Genomic DNA, 19,915 nt, shown 5'->3' with positions numbered 1-19,915 from the left:
CAACTCCAATGGGCTTTCCTAGTCCCTCAGTTTGCAGCCAGTGGACAGGTATTTCCACAGGCCTTAGAAACTGTTCTCAGCACCAAAACCGCACAGCTACCACGTGACAATTACACCATGAAACAGCAGCTAGAGCGACCACAGATACACAGGGGAGCTTCAGAATGGGATCATCAAGCTGGGCTCCAGACCAGGTTTACCTCATCTCCAAATTTTTTTTCTGTAAGATTCAACAGGTGCATGAGAGTTTGTCTATTCACACCCAACCCAGGTGGCTATTGGTGTGGTGCCATTCAGTGCGAGGTGAGGGGCAAGGCTGCACAGCTAATAAAGGCAAAGAAATATTGGGAATTTAGAAAAAAAAAAATTTGCACTCATTCGATTTTTAAAACCTTCCTCAGTAACTGGACCATGACACAGGCCCACTTTTATTTCATGCAAAATAATTTGCTAAAATGTGATACTATTTAACTGACATCTTTACACCATCTTACCACTAGTAACTTCAGAAATAAAACTCCTAAGTTAAATTGCTCTGCGTTGGTTGGCACCTGCAGCAAATTAAAAAGCTTAGACTTTCAAAGCACTCTTTGTGTTTGCATAGGAAATGCCACAGAACAAACTTTCCACATTAACTGGCAGAGAGCCCAGATCAGGCTGTACATCTCCTCTTTCACTCCAATTTGGCTCTTCTTCTGTGTACATGCCTGCTTGCATGCATGTTGGATTCAGCTCCCCGAAACCACATCATTCTTATGGCTCTGTGCCTGGAGTGAATCCAAAACTGGATCCAGTGAGCTGCTTACTCTGTTCAGTTAAAAATCCTTAAAACAGAGTGTACTATTTCAGCTGATTCCACTCAAACAAATCTTACAAGAAATGTTGGTGATATTTTGCCTTTAACTCAAATACCTATTTTAATATTTTTTTGCAATGTCCAGATTTATAAATAAATGAAATTATGTTTTCTAGTTATATATAATTGTGAAATAATGACTTAATCAGCAGTACTTGTCCTAAGAAGAGCCATATTGTTGAAATTCCACGTGGTCCTGTACAGTCTCTCACAGTGACCCAAAAATCAAATGCCTTAGGAATATATAAGAACAGAGCAAGCCAGTACTGAGATTTTCCTTGTAAATACTCTTTTGGTGTAAATAGTCAGTTGGGAACTTTTCTTTTACGGATTTGTTTCATTGCTCTTTGAACTTTTATAAATATTTCAGGAATATCAGTGCTGTATGACAATGAGTTCTATAGTCCAACTATGCATAAATAAATATTTGCTTTGGTTTGAAAGTGTTACTAGTTTCAACTGATGCTCATGTGTTCTCATGCTGTGAAAGACTGAATAATTTCCTCTATTCATTTTCTCAATTCCATTCATGATTTCATGCATCTCTATCATACTCTCTCTCTTAACATTTCTTTTCTAGGCTGAAAAGACAGTTTACCTAATTGTTCTTTCTATGGAAGCGAGTCCACTTCTTTATCCAAACAGGAAAATCTGCAGCATATCTAAACATGCAAAACACCTCACATAAGCATTTTTTTTAAAATCAAAGAGAATAAACTGGAAAGCATCATGTGAGAAGTTATACTGGTATAGCTGGAGGTTTTAGAAAGTAAACTAGATGCAAAATTAACATGTAAACCTACCGAAAAGGAGAAAAATAAGAAGTATTACCACAGGTGTTTTGGATATAAGATGCAGGGAGGGAACTGTTCCATTCTCCATTGCTGGAGTGTCTTGTGGTTTGGGGCATTACACTTCAGGAAAGATTTTGGGAGAGTCCAAAATAGAACAATGGTGAAGAGCAAACTGTATATGGATCTCTAGACATATGTATTTGCAGCAAATCCAGATGCAAAGGAAGATTTTGGCATACAGTGGCAATGGACCACTTACAGATGCTCACATGTTAAGAGCAAGACTTTCTGGAGAAGCCTGAAGATACTTACAGAATCTGTGGTATTTGTCACCTGAGCCTCTCCTTCCAGAGTACCAAAAACAAAGCAGAGGAAAATGGAAGCAAATTTCCGGAGCTTAATATGATCATAGGAAAAAGGGGATGTGCCCCAGAAATGCTAGAATGATTAAGAAAAAAATGATAAATTCAGTTTATAAAGTGAAAACAGTTATCAAATGAGAAGAAAACAATCAGGCTGCAGTGGCACTAGAAAATATTGGCAACAAAGAAATGAATTGTAAGAAATACAAAGTTGGGCAATCATGCAGTGAAAATTCACTCCCAATTCTATAAAATAGAGAGCATCAAGTTAAAAGATAACAGCTTTGAGGTTTAGCAAACGACTTTGTAGCCTTGTTGAGATCTGGGCCATATCAAACAGAAACAACAATGGGAATGGCTGTTAGAATACAGATGTGCAACGCATAGTAGGTGAAGCACCGGCTTGATCATTAGCTAAGATATGTTAATGTCTAAAAGAAATGGGATCCAAAACTGAACAGTCATTAGGTCTGACAGGAAGAAAATTATTTGGGACATTCATCATTACAAAGCCAGGGAAATGTGAATTTAAAAACTGGTCCTTTAGAATTTGACCAAGAATTCTGGATTCCCAAGACATGTTTTATCATAATTAATATCTGTGTAATAAATGGGTGTTTTACAAATTTACAGAGCAAAGAGTTTGTTTGTTTGTTTTAAACCACGTGGCCACATGAAACAGAAAAGTTGTAGTCCAGTAATTCCTAAATGCAATAAGCCATACGCCATAGTCAACCTTCAATACTTCTTGCAGCTGACTGCCACAGCCTCATGGATGCCAGGTGACCTGAGATACTTTCAGTGAACGCAAAAGGCCTCCAGAGGCTGCAGCAGTGCCACACCATGGTATTGTCACAGCAAAAGCGAGGTAATGGCTTAGACGCATCAAGATACTAATGCTCAAAACAAGTTTCCATTTTACTTGCTACAGTTTTTCTGGGCCTGAAACAAAAACTGTCTTCTGCTCATTTGCTGACCATTTCTGGCAAATATCAGTAGTAGGAAGAAGAGTCACTGCTGCAACACATGAGGAAGTGGATCTAACACACTTTGATGCAAGAAAAAAATCCCCCACTAACCTATAAAAGGGAAGGATATAAAAACAAGCTCCCAGAGTTTCTTGTAGGTTTGTTCTGACACACAGCTAGACTTAGATTTTAACATTCCTTGTGTCTCATTCAGAGTCTTGTATGAGAAGTAAAGAACCAGATCCTGAGAAACTAAATGAGTCCAGCATTAAGAGTACCAGTGCCTGGGTACTGTCTCTTTGCGGAAGGAGGTTCAGGTTGGCTTTCTACACTGGATCTTAAAAACTAGATAATGATAAATCTCAGCAGATCCAAAGGACAAGGAAAGGATTGCTTTTAAAAGACCAGATGGCTTGAGCTAACACAAAATAACTTCAGGATACACAAAGGCTATTGCAGGTTAAGAAGTCATTTTTTTCTCAGCCTGACTTTTAGCACAAGCTAAAACCTTTGAACATGACCAAATCCATTTAGAGAAAGCCTAATAAGATGAATACTGCCAATCTGAAAATCAATAAAAAGAAATGAAAGCAATTCCAGAAAGAACTAATTTACTTTGCACACATAATCTGAGAGAATTCCTACAATAAGAAGCTGAACCAGTGCATATGCTGGCCAGCTGCCCAGACTGCTAGAGTTTTCCACCGTTACACAACATTTTTTATGAGTTCGTCAACACTCCAAAGTCAGCAGAAATGCAAGGTGAGAAGGGGGAAACACTTTGGTGGTCAGCAGAATGAGATTCAGCACCATCAGTATTAAATGGCTTGCATTTCTATTCTGATTTCAAAACCCTTTTCACCATGCTATCAGTTGGGCTTGTAAGCATGGTGCCTCTTCCAAAACCAATTTAAGTTTTCCAGGAATGTTCACTGTACCACCCTCCAAAAAATACTGAAAAAGGTTAAAATCTGCAGAGCTTTTGATCTCCATTTGGAATACAGCAAGTTCAGAGCCAGCTCAGAGCACTGAATCCTGGCAACACTTTTTTACTGAGGATCATCTTGCCAGGCAAATGGAAACTAGAAATGCTGTGCTTCCACCGTGACATGCAAGCCTGGGCAAAACCACAGTAACGTTGGTAGTGTAGCAATGGCATGGGACTGGGAGCTGGCGACAGAATTGGTTTTAAGGAGTGGAACACTCTTTAGAAGAGTTGACTGTCTCCTCTTGTTCCACCACTTGAAGAAATACAGACATTCCCAGTGGGAGTGAGCTTGCAGAAAGGGACTTCAAAGTAGATACAAACTTCTGATAAGTGGAGACTGAGTATCAGTGTTGCTATGACTGCAAAATCACACAGCAAACACAGTCTCCTTTTAGAATACTACAGCAGAAAAAAGGATGGGGTATGGAATGCATAAAAATTTCAGACATGAATGATACTCCAAATAACTGATCAGACCTGGGACTCAACCTGAAGGTCAACCTAAAAATGTGCAATGGGATTTTGTCATGCTCTTGTCCTTAAACGTAGAGAAAAGTTGCAGAAATCGTGGCTAAAGAAATGGGGACAATTATGTGCTGGGCAGCAGGTTTTGCTGATATAAGAGGTGGTCCCTGGGCTTGTTATAAGGATTCTTCCCATGGAGTTATTAAAAAAATCCATGGACATTTAGATGAATATGTAACTCCTGTGTAAACATGTAAATAGTTAAAACTGTCATTTGCAATCTATCATGCATTTCCTTTCTGATTGAATGAGTTGCTCTGGATATCACCATCATCAGTAGAGTGGGAAAAGATGAATCTGAGATGTTGTTACAGGCTGGGTTGCAGCTATATTAAAATGATAAAAACAAACTACTGTCCTTCAATTTTAAATAAAAAGGTAAGCACAGTTTTGACATCAAGCAGCTGAAACAACACTCCCCCTAAAAATACATGCAAGTACCCACACCAAAAAAAGTTCATGCTTATGCAAAGTTCACACGAGCAAGAGCGTATCACTGGCTATTTATTTTGTGACTTTCAAGGGTGGCTATTTTTGCTTTAATTTTCTTGAGTTACCACTTGCTTAGTGAAGATGACTGTTAGCAACTGCAGTAACTGTACTTTTTATCATGTCTGAGTTTAGTGAAGGCAATAATTTCCATCAGAAATTTTAAGGCGAGTCTGGAAATGGGAGAAGCCACTCATACAAAGTAAAAAGTTATTCAGAGAAAGTCTAACATACTGAAGCCAAGACAATAGATCCAACAGATAGGGAGGGCAAACCTCCTTGCACAAGTCAGTGAGCTTTGTAGCCAAAGGACACTCAAGCATTCTGCAAGACAGGTCCAACCTGCTTGTGTCTTTGCCCAGAGTCAGCAGTCATTTAAAATAGAATGGTTTCTAGCCTGAAAAGTAGCATGCATTGAATCTACCTGACCCTGGGAAATTTTAGCTGAAAAACCAGCACAGAGAAATTGGAGCTGTCCTAGTGTGTTTTCTACTTCAAAGTTCATCCACAGTAAAGCACAGCCAACGCTGTTCAAGTGCTCTGTCTGCTGACAGCACTGGGCAGGAAAAAGGAACAATTTCATCCTGAAGGGCTGGATCTGTCTACCGTGCATGATCTCTCTCACTCACCAGAAAAGATGGACCATGGGTAGACTTTGGAGGTAAAAAATATCAATGGTAGTTAGCTACAGGGTAATGGCACTTGCACAGCATTAAAAATTTATCAGCATTTTGACAGGACATGTCAGCATCCTGAGCAATAAACTGAAACATGCTTCTGAAGGACAGCTCTTTCAAGGTCTAGAAAAGCATAGAGCTGGTAATCTTACAGATGTACAAGAGTAAAGCAAAAAATTAGTTAGAGCACTAATGGGACAGAGTTCTGGAAAAGAAGGGAAAACAGGTCGTGTAAAGCTCTTTAGAAGGAAATACCCAAATGTGTTGTTTATGCAGTTACTTATGTGCTGTTTGCTTTGGAGAGAAACATATCCACCTTTCATGAGAACCACTGAAAGGGAGAAAAAGGAGGAGAAAAAAAATGTAATACATATACAAGGATAATTAAATCAGCTTTGCGCAGAAGTCTCACTCTGCGTGCCATTCCCTGCCACCAACACCACCCTCATTTTTTCACTCAGTACCACATCTGTAGGTCTTAGGCATACAGATCTGGACATGCCAAAACCATGAGTTCCATTCAAATGAGTCCCACAAGATGCAGACATTGCTGCAGATTTGCTTGCAGCATCACTGCCATACCTTTCAAGACCAAAACCTAGATCTTCTGCAGATTATCCAAATTATTTACATGACTTTTGGGTAGATAACTTACATGGCTAAGAAATTGCCCCAAGGGTACTGAAAAAGCAATTCACCTTCATCCACATTTAACACATTCTGGAGACCATTTTCTATCACATTTTAAATATTTTTCCCACTTACAATTTCTTACCTGAAGAGTTTTAACTTTTCCTAAAACGTTCTCCTGTGACATTGCTTGGATGGCCTGTTCACTCTCTGTTCTCCCATCAGGTATAAAAATACTGTCATGGGAAAAAGCTCGACTGCCCATAGAATAATGGGAGGACCTGGAAAAAACAGTTAAAAAATAAGCACAGCAATTAATTTATGAGAGTGACACTTCATATCATAGCTGCCCTGCTGTATGGATTTTCCCTCCCTCTTGCCCTTCTACATAAAAGCTTTGAACATTCTCAGAGAGAGGTATCCAAAGATGTTCTGTTATCAAAAGTTAAATGTAGGTACATGATTCCTGCACAGACAGTTTTCCTCCTTGAAAGGACACAGAGTGGGATGTTTTTAATAGGCATGTTGAGAAGTTCAATCAATTTTCCTTAGAAATCTCAAATGTAAATGTTACTTTTAGGATACAGAGTAGATGATAATAACGCATACATTGCCAGACTGCATATTTAAGAAAGCTGGTATTTGTGCTTAGTCCCAGGGATGCCAAGGAAGAGAGCATGTCATGAATGACCCAGTTATATGGCCCTGCTCTAAATCCAAAGGCAAAGGGATTAAACAAAAAGTAGTTTAATTTACTGGAAATTTTAAAGGGTCATCAAGAAAACTGAGAATTAAAAAAAAAAAAAAAGGTGTGTGGGTTGTTACTTTGGGGTTTTGGGGGCATTTGGGGGGAAAAATGTTTGAAAGTCATGTTTTGTCTCGCCTAGAGTATTTCATGGTGAGTGGAAAGCCAGTAAAATACAAACATGATAAAAGCCACAGTAGAAGAAAACTGAACAATTGAGAGGTCTTCAATCTCTTCTTTTAATAACCTATTGGCAACTCTTATGAAACCCATTTATAGCTTCAGTAAACAAACAATCTGGAGAAAGGAAATGGATACTTTCCATACCAATCTAACCATCACAAACTTCTAGATGCAGTAAAAACATTATAAACAAATACTTCAGCAAAACCAAGGAAGATGATACTTCCAGAAAGAGGGGTAAGTAAAAGAACAAAAATTAAAGCCTCACATATTTAAGAAAATCAATGTATTATCTGTTTCTCCCTTTTAAAATGTGCTAAATGTTTATAAGGTGTTCAAGATACTTCTATTCAACCTTGGGAAAAAAAAAAATGTTTGGAATAAGCATATTACGTTTTCATCTAATTTTTTCCCACAGTATGAACATGATCTTTTCAAATAAAAACAATGATCTTTTCTTACTGAGGAATAATGTTATGTAGGGTTACATTAACCTTTATAACTGATTAAAGACAGGCTATCCTTGACTTTTATAACTAAATATCTTACAGGTAACCAGAAAATAATAGGAAAAAAAGCCCCCCACAACCTCTCCCTCTTTCTAGCTTATATATAAAATACATCTGCACTCATAAAATAATCAATCCAAGCTTTTGGGAAGAAGACACACAACTGTCTCATTTCATCCTCCATGCAATCACAGACTAACTGAAAAAATATTTTTTCATCCAGAATTAATATTTGAACAACATGCTTCATTTGAAACAAACCAGCACACAATCAAGCAAAGAGCTGGTCAATATTTCACAGCATTTTTAGTCATCAAAAAAGAGGAACATTTAACTGATGCTATATTCTATTTTAGATTTTTTTTTTTTTAAATAAAAACCACAACTGGATTGCCTTTGGCTGCTAAAGGTACCTCTTTTAGAAACCTCTTATTAGAGAAACCATAAAGGTTTATTTTTAAATCCTCTTCTAAAAAGGTTTCTATACTGAATTGTCATGACTCAGCCTGTACACAGAGCTGTGGTAAAATTGCATGGCACTGGAATATATCTACTTTCCTTGGCCATCCAGGAATCAGCCCATGAACCACAGCTTGAGAAATGCCCCTTAAACGGGGACAATTTCCTAGCAGGCCTGTCTTGCAAAATGGTGGCTTGAATGAAGTTGAGTGAAAGTTGGCTTTTTTCATATAACCATGTAGGTCTGTTTGAACTGAAAGCTCCAGCATTGCATTCAACAAGGGGGGAAAAAAGTCTGTATTCACAACCAAAACTGAAGGGAACATGCAAAATTTGGCAAACCAGCACATGCCAACCCCTCCTGCATTTGCATGGTTCAATATGTGAAACTGTTGCAAGTGCAGAAGGCAAGGCCACTGGGAATTTGTTGTTTACTATTTACCTTTGAGCTGAGAGATCTGCTGAGGATGCATAATCCAGGTCACATTGTGCTCCAGAGAGGATCCTCTCAAAGATTTTTCCAGCAATGCTGTGGCTCAGCTACTTGTGGCTTTGTCTCACTGCTATTCACCGTGCATATGACACCATTCTCCCCTTTTATGTCCAGTGGGTTGGCGTTCTCATACTTAAAATTAGACAGCTCATGTTTATCCCTATTGTTTGTTACAACTAATTAGTAGGCGAGGGTTGCAATGCAGTCACCAAAGAGTTCAGTGACTTGTTTGCAAGTTGTTTGTGACCTTACTAATGAATCTGTTAATATTTAAGTTGGGAACAGCCAACCTGCAGGTTTTGAACTGAACAGGGTTTGCTAGCAGTTCAAACCCCAAAACTTTAGCTGACCAGCAGCGGGGATGCTCTGGCAGCAGGAACTACCCAATAATCCGAGTCCCTGAATTGGAAGAAAAGAGCAACTGCTGAGGTCAGTGCTGGTGGACAGCCTAGGACATGGCTGCAGATGAAGATCTTCCCCATCCCGCTACAGAGCTGAGGATACCTTTAGTGATCTAGTCTCACCAACTGCCTGTGAGCTAATCCAATGACTCTCCTGACGGAGATGCACAGCACAACAGCATTTGGCTATGTGCGGTTTTAGGTTTATGGCTAGTGTGATCAGACTTGTTAAAATGTCATCTAAAGCTTCCTTTGGGACACCGGGTCATGTGAAATACCTTGGGAGCTTCATGTGACCTGCAATCATAAGTACATCACCACTGAAAGTCCAAACCTGTCTTTGATAAGTGCCCACAATGGTACCAAGGGCAGGTTAGGACCATGCTAAGCACATACAACGTCTCTCTCTGACATTCTCCCATATGCCAACTGCTTTCAGTTTAGGCACTCACTCATTACGTGGCATCGCACATTTTTCTTTCACAGAGCTGAAGCCAAACATATTTCAATCATAGAATACCAGGTTGGAAGGGACCTCAAGGATTATCTGGTCCAACCTTTCTTGGCAAAAGCACAGTCTAGACAAGATGGCCCAGCACCCCGTCCAGCTGAACCTTGAAAGGGTCCAATGTTGGGGAATCCACCACTTCTCTGGGGAGATTATTCCAGTGGCTGATTGTTCTCATTGTGAAAAATTTTCCTCTTGTGTCCAGTTGGAATCTCCCCAGGAGTAACTTGTACCCATTACCCCTCGGCTTTTCCATGTGACTCCTTGTAAAAAGGGAGTCTCCATCATCTTTGTATCCACTCTTTAAATACTGAAACATGGTGATAAGGCCTCCCCTTAGGCTTTCTCTTCTCAAGGCTGAACAAGCCCAATTCTCTCAGCCTTTCCTCCTATGACAGGCTTCCCAGTCCTTTAATCATCTCTGTGGCCCTCCTCTGGACCCTCTCCAGCCTGTCCACATCTTTTTGTATAGCTGGAACCAAAGATGAACACAGTATTCCAGGTGTGGCCTGGCAAGCACTGAGAAGAAAAAGAAAAGCTTTGAAAGCTTTTTTCTGTTTTTGTGTTCTTATTAACTTGCTACCAAAACAGACATACTCCAAATTGTCAGAACACATGGAAACAGTCACAAGAAATCCCGCAGTGAATTAACTCAAGACTTCTCTCTACTGTATCCCCTCCAAATGCTTTGTAGATATTCTGGATATTTCAGAACTGTGTGACTGAACAATTTTCCTAGCCACACGTCCAATAACTGCTAAAAATGTTTTAAGAATTTTGCTTAAATATCTATGTAGGCTAAAGTACATTGGTAAAAACTTATTCACACATTGTAGTAACCTAGTTTCTTTTACGGGTGAGTTTAAAGAACATCTAAGGTGATTTCCAGGCAACTTGAACTTTCTAAAAGGTCTCTTATCCTACTCACTTGGAGCCCACAATCCTTTCAAATCTTCCCAGCTGTGAGTTTGAAAGATTATGTCATAAAGGTCCTTCTTGCACCTCTTTTTTCACTCTCCTCATGTTCTACTTTTGGAAAGACTGAATTTCTTTTAAGTCATAATACAGTATGAATAATTGAGTTTCCTTCACTGCTATCACCATTCCCACCTCTGAGGTTTTTCTCAGAAGCCTTTACACAATAACATCCTCACAACCCACATCTACAGACTGTGCTTCAGAAAGCTCTCCCCTCAATTAAAAGGTATGCTGACATCAGGAATGGCTTTCGATAGATTCACGGTATGTCAGAGACCTGGGCTACAGTCATAGCCATGGTTGAAGGTATTACAGTTTCAAACTGCCATATCACTTCCAAGAGATGTGGGAAAACAGTGGTATCAGTTTATGAGCACTTCTGTTGATAATACTGATGATGACACTTCAGAGGCTGTTTGTGCTGAAAATAACTGAATCACAATCTGACTCACTTCCAGAAACCTAAATTAAATGAATTATGGATGTGCTATACCAAAATACAAAGTACTTTTAGCAAATCCTTAAAGATGTTCTCTCTGAAGATGTGTTGCAACTCAAATATCATGTACAAGTTTCAGTTCCAATACAGAAATTTTCAAAACAAATTTTCTCATACTCAAAGCAAAGTTAAATTCCATTCATTCTCAAGAGTTTTCTTTGCCACACCTGTCTCCCTCTTCAGACTCCAGAAGATAGGCCTGAATACTTGGTTTCTCAGCAAAACTAAGAGCATACTTTTCACCTTCTTTTATTAGGATGTAATTCTTAAGAACTACGACAGTTTTGAGAATGTATGACGGGTTCTTTGATACACATGGGCTTTGGCACAAAAAGAGTGCACCAGGATACGTCTTTATCTTGAGGGTATCCCAAGAGCATAAAAGTACAGCACAGCCAAACTTCCCACAGGATTTTTACAAATAATGAAGCCAGGAGTGTCAAACAGGTTGGAAATAGAGCAAAACATGGAGTATGAGGACCACACCACATCTTGACCATAGACAAGACATGGACTCCTAGCCCAGGTTTAACTGCATTTAGCTGTAAAAAGAGTTGCCTCAAACACATCTTGCCCCTAACTAGATTTCTTCTGCACAAAATTAACATTTCTCAGACTTTTTGTTTAACTCGGTGCTGATAAATTCATTCTGGAAAGGGAGAACACCTTCCGTTGTATTTCAGACTTCTGGAAGAATCCCAGAAAACCAGAGGAAAAACAGATTACATAGATATTGGAAGTATCATAACTCTAATGTATCTATGTACGAATATGGCTTGCAAAAACCTCTGTGCAGTAACCCCTCCTCTTTCCATTACTCATTCTGGCTGAGCTGTCTGTGTGTGCTAAGAAACTAGGAAATGCAAAACAAATCATTCACAGCAGAATGGGACCACCCCGAGCCTATGGTCTTACTCCTCTCCCATGAAGACCAGCAAACAGAGAGATTGGTCTTTGGACCCCCATCAGCCATCAACTGCTATGCATTGTTATCTGTTTAGGATGCAATTTTCTGTCAGCTCTAGATGTTCTAACTCAGGACTGGGTGCATAACATCCTTTCTCCCTTTATCCTCCTCCCCATGTATTGCCATCACCTCTTTTGTGCTCGCTTAGTGCTCACAGTTCACATGAACCTGGAAAGAGTCAGACAACTGCAGTCCAGACTTCAATCAGCATATACTGCTGCGGGACTGCACCCTTAAGTACATCAGAGTATGTGTAGAGGTAATACTGCACAGAATACAAGGCTAAGTTTACCTTGGTACTGGTGGATATTATGTTTCAGACCCCATTTTTCTGCAGAGCTATTTCTCCTCTCAAAGACAAATGTGGGGTCCTTAAAAAGGGGAAATTTTGCCAGCAGGGAATGCCGACATCTCAGCTCTTGCATAATCCTGTATCAGCACTTTACTGTAGTACAGAAAGCCTGCACCAGCAACTGCCTCTTCGGTGTGTCATAAATGTTCCTCCCACTGTGATATTAAAGAGTTAGAAATAGAAACTGGAAAATAAAGAGAAAGAATGAGTTGTTCTGTTCTTTCATGTTTGTAGAGACTGACTCCAAAAAACCCCAGTCTCATGACTTTCACTCTTTTAGATTTCCATCAGAAACCAATTCTGTAATCATTAGAGGTCAGAGTCAACTTTTTAACATAAAGCCATTTTTAAGACTAAAAAATTCACAACGCATGCAAAGCAGAATGAATTTGTTTTAGCCAGGTATTGATCCTTAGTACAAGCCCTTCAAAGACATCTGAAAGTCACCTCCCAGAACAGCGCCCCAGGGAAATGACAAGTGCAGTGATAGGTTGCCTTTACTTAATGTTTTGTTTTAAAAAAGAAATCCAATTCCAACTCTTTGCATCTCCAATAAATGTCTCCAGGGCAGCAAGAGATGAAAAACATAAATTGCATTTTCTAGTCATTCCAGACATGCATTAATACTGTAATAGAGGAAAAAGGATTGTAATTCTGTGCTGTATTTTTAGTGTCCTCTCTTTCATCTGTCATGCTGAAATGTGAATTTTGGTTCTAACTCATGCCTGGATGAGGAATATTGTTCATGCTGCAACATAACTCTGACTTACAACTGTGCTCAGACAGCATGTTGCTTCATTGCATTAACAAACCCGTAAACATGGTCCTTACAAGCTCAATAGGCAAAAGGGAGATTTTTTTACCAGGGTAGTTGAAGGATTCTTTTGCATAAGGTAAACTTAAGAGATTATTCCTGTGCTCAATCTAAAGATGTATCCAGATCACCTTCAGGAACTACTGAACCTCAAGGCACTAACTCTGGGAAAACTGCACAGTCCCATTGCTGTGACCCACCAGCATCCCACTGATGCCAAGGACCTGCTTTTCAGCCTCTGTATTAGTAGCTCTGCTCATTTCATAGACATCATGCAACATTACCTTATACAAAGCTCCAGTTTGGTGTCATCAGGGGATCTGTAACGTATGAATTTACCATAATTTTTTTTTTTTTTTAAGTAGAGATCGAGTCTAGCTTTAAGTAATGTTATGCTAATAATCAAACTAAAATCATGACAATTAAGGGCATAAAAAGTAATCATGGGAATTATCAAGGCCCTGAGTGCACTAATAAGCTTTAACATCCCTGAGCAGCATCATCTGGGGCCGCCACCCACACACACATGGGTCCAGGAGCACTATTTAAGATCACAGTCGAGGTTTTGCTCCCTGCTGGAGATATGCTGAAGGAGTGCTGGTCTGCAGCTCAGCCACAACTGTACCTGGCTATGAAGCCCCTTGATCCAGACTTCAATTTACAGACTGATTTCCTGGCTTGCCTTCTCAACTGTGGACCTGTGGTGTGATCAGTGGATCTGATCCTGACCTACAGACTGACTTCCTGGTTCAGACTCAGACCTGCCTTATCATGCAGATACGGCCTTAATTTGTACTCCTAGTTGGACCTAGCCACCATCCCAGCATCTCTCCTGCTTGCCTTGCTTAGATACTGTAGGACTGGACCCTGGGCAACAAGGCCCTACCCTGCTGTGGGATCCCCCTTGGTGCTCCCTTCACCTTTGCTGAGGGAGCAGCCCTGCCCTTGCTGCTGTCTGACAAGGTAATGAGCTGGGACTAGATAGTTCTTGACACGTGAATTTTACGTAATTATTCACCAAATCATCTAATCTTGGAAAGTCTCAGTATGCAGAGAAAGGCACCACTCTGGTTTCCAGTAATTCTGCAAGTGAATTCCTAACATAGCTTGAGGATTGTGGACAATTCACCAGTTATCATAGAAATATGCAGACTAGTGGAAGGAACAGGGCTCTAAATGGTCCAACTTTCACACTTGACCTGGCAATCCATTGCATGTTACACTATTCTATCTAATAGCAGCATATGGTTATGTAAAATTTGCTCTAAAATATGATAAAACATATAGAAAAGTGAAAAGTCTTGACAGGAATAAGTGCTATACAGTGATTTCACTTAGCTCATAAGGAAGGAAAGGAAGAGGAAATAGGATGGTATATTATACTAGAGGTGACAACTCTGGTTCAGGAGCCCAGCCCTTAGACCTTACCAGCTGCTAAAAAGACAGTTTCCATGCAGAATCTGAAAGGAAATGAAGTATATGATGATTAGGAAAGGGAATGCAATGAAAACATCTGAAAGGGAGGCAAGGGAGAGGACCAGTGGACAGTAAGGCAGCCTAACCTTTCAGGGAGACTAAAGCAAGACAGCATATGTGATGGAAGAAGTGAAGACGATAGTAAAAAAAGTTCTGGGATTACTGAGGTGAAAATGAAGCTAGTCATGATCAGGGCTGAGGATGAAAGACAAGTTAAAAAGGAGACACGAAGTGAGACCTGGTATAAAACATTGGGGACTGTTGCAGAGACAAAGTTCTCAGGATCATATACAAACTACAGTGTATATAGTGAGGCATCTCTGCACTGAAGTAGAAGCTTAAAAAAAAAAAAAAGGCAAGCTGATAGAATTTAGTGCAAATTTCTAGTAAGTGACAAAACTGTAGCAAGTAGTGAAAAGTCTTAGCTCACATACCTGGGAAGAAAGCTTCTGGAGCACAAAAACTTAAGCAAGTTGGTAACCGGAGGGAGGAAGGCAAGAGTTGAGGTGCTCTACTGGGTTTGCATGGCAAGATTTTGGTAGTGGGGGTTGTGGGGTGGGGAGGGGGGCTTCTGTGAGAAGCTGCTAGAAGCTTCCCCTGTGTTCAACAGAGCTGATGCCAGCTGGCTCCAGGATGGACCTACCGCTGGCCAAGGCTGAGCCCATCAGCAATGGTGGTAGCGCCTCTGTGATAACATTTAAGAAGGGGAAGGAAAACCTGTGCAACTGTAGCTGGAGGGAGGAGTAAGAAACACCTCTGCAGGCACCAAGGCCAGTGAAGAAGGAGGGGGAGGAGGTGCTCCAGGCACCGGAGCAGAGATTCCCGTGCAGCCCGTGGTGCAGCCCATGGTGAGGCAGGCTGTGCCCTGCAGCCCATGGGGGTTAACGGTGGAGCAGATCTCCACCTGCAGCCCGGGGAGGACCCCACACCGGAACAGGTGGATGCCCGAAGGAGGCTGTGACCCCATGGAGAGCCGGCACTGAGCAGGCTCCTGGCAGGACCTGTGGACCCGTGGAGAGAGGAGCCCACACTGGAGCAGGTTTGCTGGCAGGACTTGTGACCCCGTGGGGGACCCACGCTGGAGCAGTCTGTTCCTGAAGGATTGTACCCTGTGGAAGGGACCCACACTGTAGCAGTTTGTGAAGAACTGTAGCCTGTGGGAAGGACTCATGTCAGAGAAGTTTGTGGAGGACTGTCTTCCGTGAGAGGGACCCCACGCTGGAGCAGGGGAAGAGTGTGAGGAGTCCTCCCCCTGAGGAAGAAGGAGTGGCAGAGAAAATGTGTGATGAACTGATCACAACCCCCATTCCAGCCCCTGTGCTGCTGGGGGACAGGAGGTAGAGAAAATAGGAAGTTAAGTTAAGCCCAGGAAGAAGGTGGGGTAGGGAGAAGGTATTTTTTAGGATTCGGTTTTATTTCTCATTATCCTACTCTGATTTCATTGGTAATAAATTAAACTAATTTCCCCACTTTGAGTCTGTTTTGCCTGTGACGATAATTGCTGAGTGATCTCTCCCTGCCTTTATCTCGAATCACGAGCCTTTTGTTATATTTTCTCTCTCCTGTCCAGTTGAGGAGGGGAGTGATAGAGTGGCTTTGGTGGGCACCTGGTGTCCAGCCAGGGTCAAGCAACCACAAGTGTCAAGAAAAGGTAAGATCAACAAAAACAGTGAGCATGATGTTAGTCTTATGTTAGGTCAAGACACCTGGGACTATTTCAGAATGGCTTTCCCCACTCTTCTGCCCTGACCACACGTCACTCAGTACAGATCAGAAATGGCGACTCATAAGGTGGTTGTGGCTCCTAGTCCTGTGCTGTTCAGCTGCAATATAAATCACAGACAATGTGAAACAGCTCTAATTTCACCAAAACCCATAATGAATCCTATAAAAAGATACATGCGAAGAACTGGGGAGAGCAAAGCTGTTCTTTGCCACTTTTTCTGTCCTGGAATGCCCCTTCATTCCCACAATACACCTCATAACCCAGAAATAAGAAACCTCTAAATGGATTTGTGTCAGCTTACACAAGTGAAGAAAAGCCAACTGTGTTTTCTTTCTAGAAGCCTTACAATGTCCGTATGTTGTTTTGCTTGGGCTTGAAGAGATACTTACTGAAACCAGAGTGCTGATAAGATGAGGTCTCCAGGAGAAGGTGGACATCAAGCACCACTGCACCAAGGCACTCCCACTGGAGTCAGGAAGGCACTCAAAATGAGACACTTACAAAGGAAATTAGGAGACTGACAAAAGCCAATTGCAGCAACCAGGCTAATAAGCAAAAGAAAAGAAAATAATTGCCCAGTGTATGAAAACTGGATGTGACAAAGAGAAGATATCTTAGAAGCTCTTTGAAGCTCCAAGCAGGTACACAGATCACTTTTTTTTTTTTTTTTACTGTTGGTCTAGATTGCTTCATACAGAACTGCCCATTGCTGCATCCCCATGGAAATGTGTCAAAGCAGTGGCTGAAACTGTCCCAGAAGTAATCAGGACAGTCCCCTGGACCCAAACCACAGAAGTTTTTGACTCTCTAGGTATGGTTGTTATCATGTTTAGCCAGTACTTTCAATTCATAGGTATTTATGAATGTGTAAATATTCTATCAGCTAATAAACAAATACATCAAATAAAGTTCTTACTCTTCCTATTTTAACAAAGCAGGTTCTTGCAAGTTATCATTTATAGGTTGTTGGGTTCCCTCCTCCCCGCTCACAAATTTAGAAACCAAACAGCTGAACTGTTGGATGAATCATTTTCCTGAGATCAAATGCTCTAATAGTCATGCAGAAAAAACAATACACAGACATTAGAAGTTTATACATTAGGCTTACAAGTTTGAGTCAGAGGTAAAAGCAAGACTTCACTTCATGAAGATTTGAAAATATCATGAGCTGCTTTTGGAAATTTTGGGACAGACTGTGGGCCAACAACTATGTCTGCTTTATAAGAGTCCACCTAAATGAGATGCTGAAAACACTACCTTGGGGTCAAGCCTTTAGTGAAATCCCTGAGGTGGCCTGGAGCAGGAACATGAATCTTTGTGTCCTGCTGCTGATTGTCATCTGCAGCAAATTGGATGTTTACAGGTAGTACAGGACAATGCTAAGAAAAGAAGACCCTAGCATCCATCCTACTATTTTCACTATCTCCCCAAAGTAACATGGGAGACTTCATGTGAAGCACATTACCCATTGAAATGACCTGGAAATCTGAGCTGCAAGGTGAACATGCCATCAGAGCAGGGGCTGGGATTGCTTAAAAGGCAATGAGAAGTCCAGAAAGAAAGGGACTGAGCAGTTTCTCCTGATTAGGGATTTTTTTTGTGCCTTACTTGATCAATCACCACATATTCTTTCAAGGTACATGTCAGGTAATTACCTGAGCAATAATAAAAGAGTCACTTGAGAGATGAGGAAAATATAATTACATTTATTTTTCAGGCCAGTCTCTATGACAACGAGAGTGAATGCCATTGATCAGTAGTTAGTAACCAAGGCCACAGTTGATGCAGATGAGCTGTTCTCATTCACATGAAATGCAAAATGAAAATTAAATATTCAGAAACTAAAATGGAGATACAAGAGATGAGTAATAGTGAATAAATCCTAGACCTGACATATAATATGCTGCTATAGAAGGAGTAGAAGACTCCAAATATCTGCAGAAATTCTCAAGCTGACCGCAGTTTAGAAAAATCAGATGAATAATTTTGTTTTCCGAGGTAAATGCTCAGCTGGGAACAATCACAGAAAGGGTGGTTGAGCACTGAACAAGCCTCTCCTATCTCAAACTTCTGTTAACCACAAGAATACAGGTCCCAATCTGCACCCTCCAGAAGAACCTGCATTTTATTTGGCGTATGTATTCTTTCAAAGCTGTGATGTTCCTGCTATGCATGTATGCACAAACCCAGTATAAACGGCACTCACGGTAACGAAGTTCACCTAGGCTAAAAACAGATGTAATGTCAAAAGGACACCTAGTGCTGCTTTTTTTCTCCCCCCTGTTTTTGTATGAAGATGAAAGTTAGAACTGAAGCACTGTGGCTTTCTTGGCATTATTTGTTGCCATCATTCCCTCCTTGCTTACAGAGGACCAACTCTTTGCTTAGTCCTCCTCCTATCAGTAAAGAATTCCTAAAATGACTCCCCGTTATCCTTTACATACCTCTGCAATTGACCATTTGTTTCCACCTTCTGTAGACTTCTTTCTCAAATTTAAATTCATTAAAGAGATGGTGATTTAGCCATGTTAATAGCTATACTTCCTATCCTTTCTCTGCCTGAAAATTTGTGCTTGTGCCCTTTGTGGCCATTCAGGCACAGAATTCAAAATTAATGTAAAATTAAAATATATACTTTACAGGTCAACTACCTCTTAGATAAATAACAACAGCTGCCTGGAATTTATTGTCGATACCACAACTCAACTGATGGATCAAATCTTGATCACATTATTTCCCCTCTAAAAAATATTTTGAGGAATGCCACTAGCAGTCAAGTATCTACCAAGAAATATGCTGTGCAGGCACCCCATCCCATGGAAACCCTCACCACTGTCATTCTTTCCACCACTGCCATTGGCCTCTCTTAAGCAGAGGGAAGCCACATTTGCACTATAAAAGCCAACAGCTGGTATGAAACCACTGTCTCCTTTCCACCTTCAGACTGTCTGTGCCATTTGGACTCAGGTGTAAACCACCAGTAAAACAGCCCAACCCACCCAGTTTCTGACAAAAATTAACTTTAGCAAATTGCTAAATGAAAGCCTCTTAAAATGACAATGAAATGCACTTTTTCTCTCTCCCCAGTCCTTTTTCTGCTCTTTTCAAATGGAAGGATTCACTCTTGGCACTGCCTGACAGACTGCCTGGAGAAATTCAGGAGACTTTAGTCCTTACCAGGAGACAGTCACTCACACAACTCACAGCTCCAGACAGATGCGTGACCTGACTTGTGCTGCATCTTTGGCACTGCATCCACATTTGCCACCCTGGGGCCTCCCCCCTGGGAACTTTCCATCACAAGCAATAAAACTCCTGATGCAGCTTAGGAACACACCATGCTCCTTGCCCCAGCTTTGGTCCATAAACAGTTTATTGCTTATTTTGCTAATCTAGATAGCCTAGTGATGAGAACTGTACAAAACACTTGCCTTAAACTCACATGAAGCCTGTCTTTGAGTGCAGACACTGGGCAAGTATTACAAAAAGTACCAAAAGATTTTCCTTCAGCTCGCA

At 40.8% G+C, this 19,915-nt stretch overlaps 1 protein-coding gene across 6 annotated transcripts in view; it reads right to left on the bottom strand.

The window, feature by feature from the left end:
* Window positions 1-19,915, bottom strand: part of CRACD (capping protein inhibiting regulator of actin dynamics) — a 139,383-nt gene that overhangs the window by 22,115 nt on the left and 97,353 nt on the right. For 5 of the 6 annotated variants that reach the window (XM_074866250.1, XM_074866255.1, XM_074866252.1 and 2 more), the window contains exon 4: window positions 6,435-6,570. In XM_074866250.1, the coding sequence (XP_074722351.1) occupies window positions 6,435-6,554 (120 nt within the window). In that variant the 5' untranslated portion in view covers window positions 6,555-6,570. Of the gene's footprint in view, window positions 1-1,454; window positions 1,519-6,434; window positions 6,571-19,915 lie in introns of those variants that run through there. The other variant, XM_074866254.1, reaches the window with a different exon arrangement.

The sequence above is a fragment of the Strix uralensis genome, chromosome 4 (assembly GCF_047716275.1).
Source record: "Strix uralensis isolate ZFMK-TIS-50842 chromosome 4, bStrUra1, whole genome shotgun sequence".
Lineage (NCBI taxonomy): Eukaryota > Metazoa > Chordata > Aves > Strigiformes > Strigidae > Strix > Strix uralensis.
Note: the sequence above shows the minus strand (reverse complement) of the source record. Positions and strands in the feature narration are given on the sequence as shown.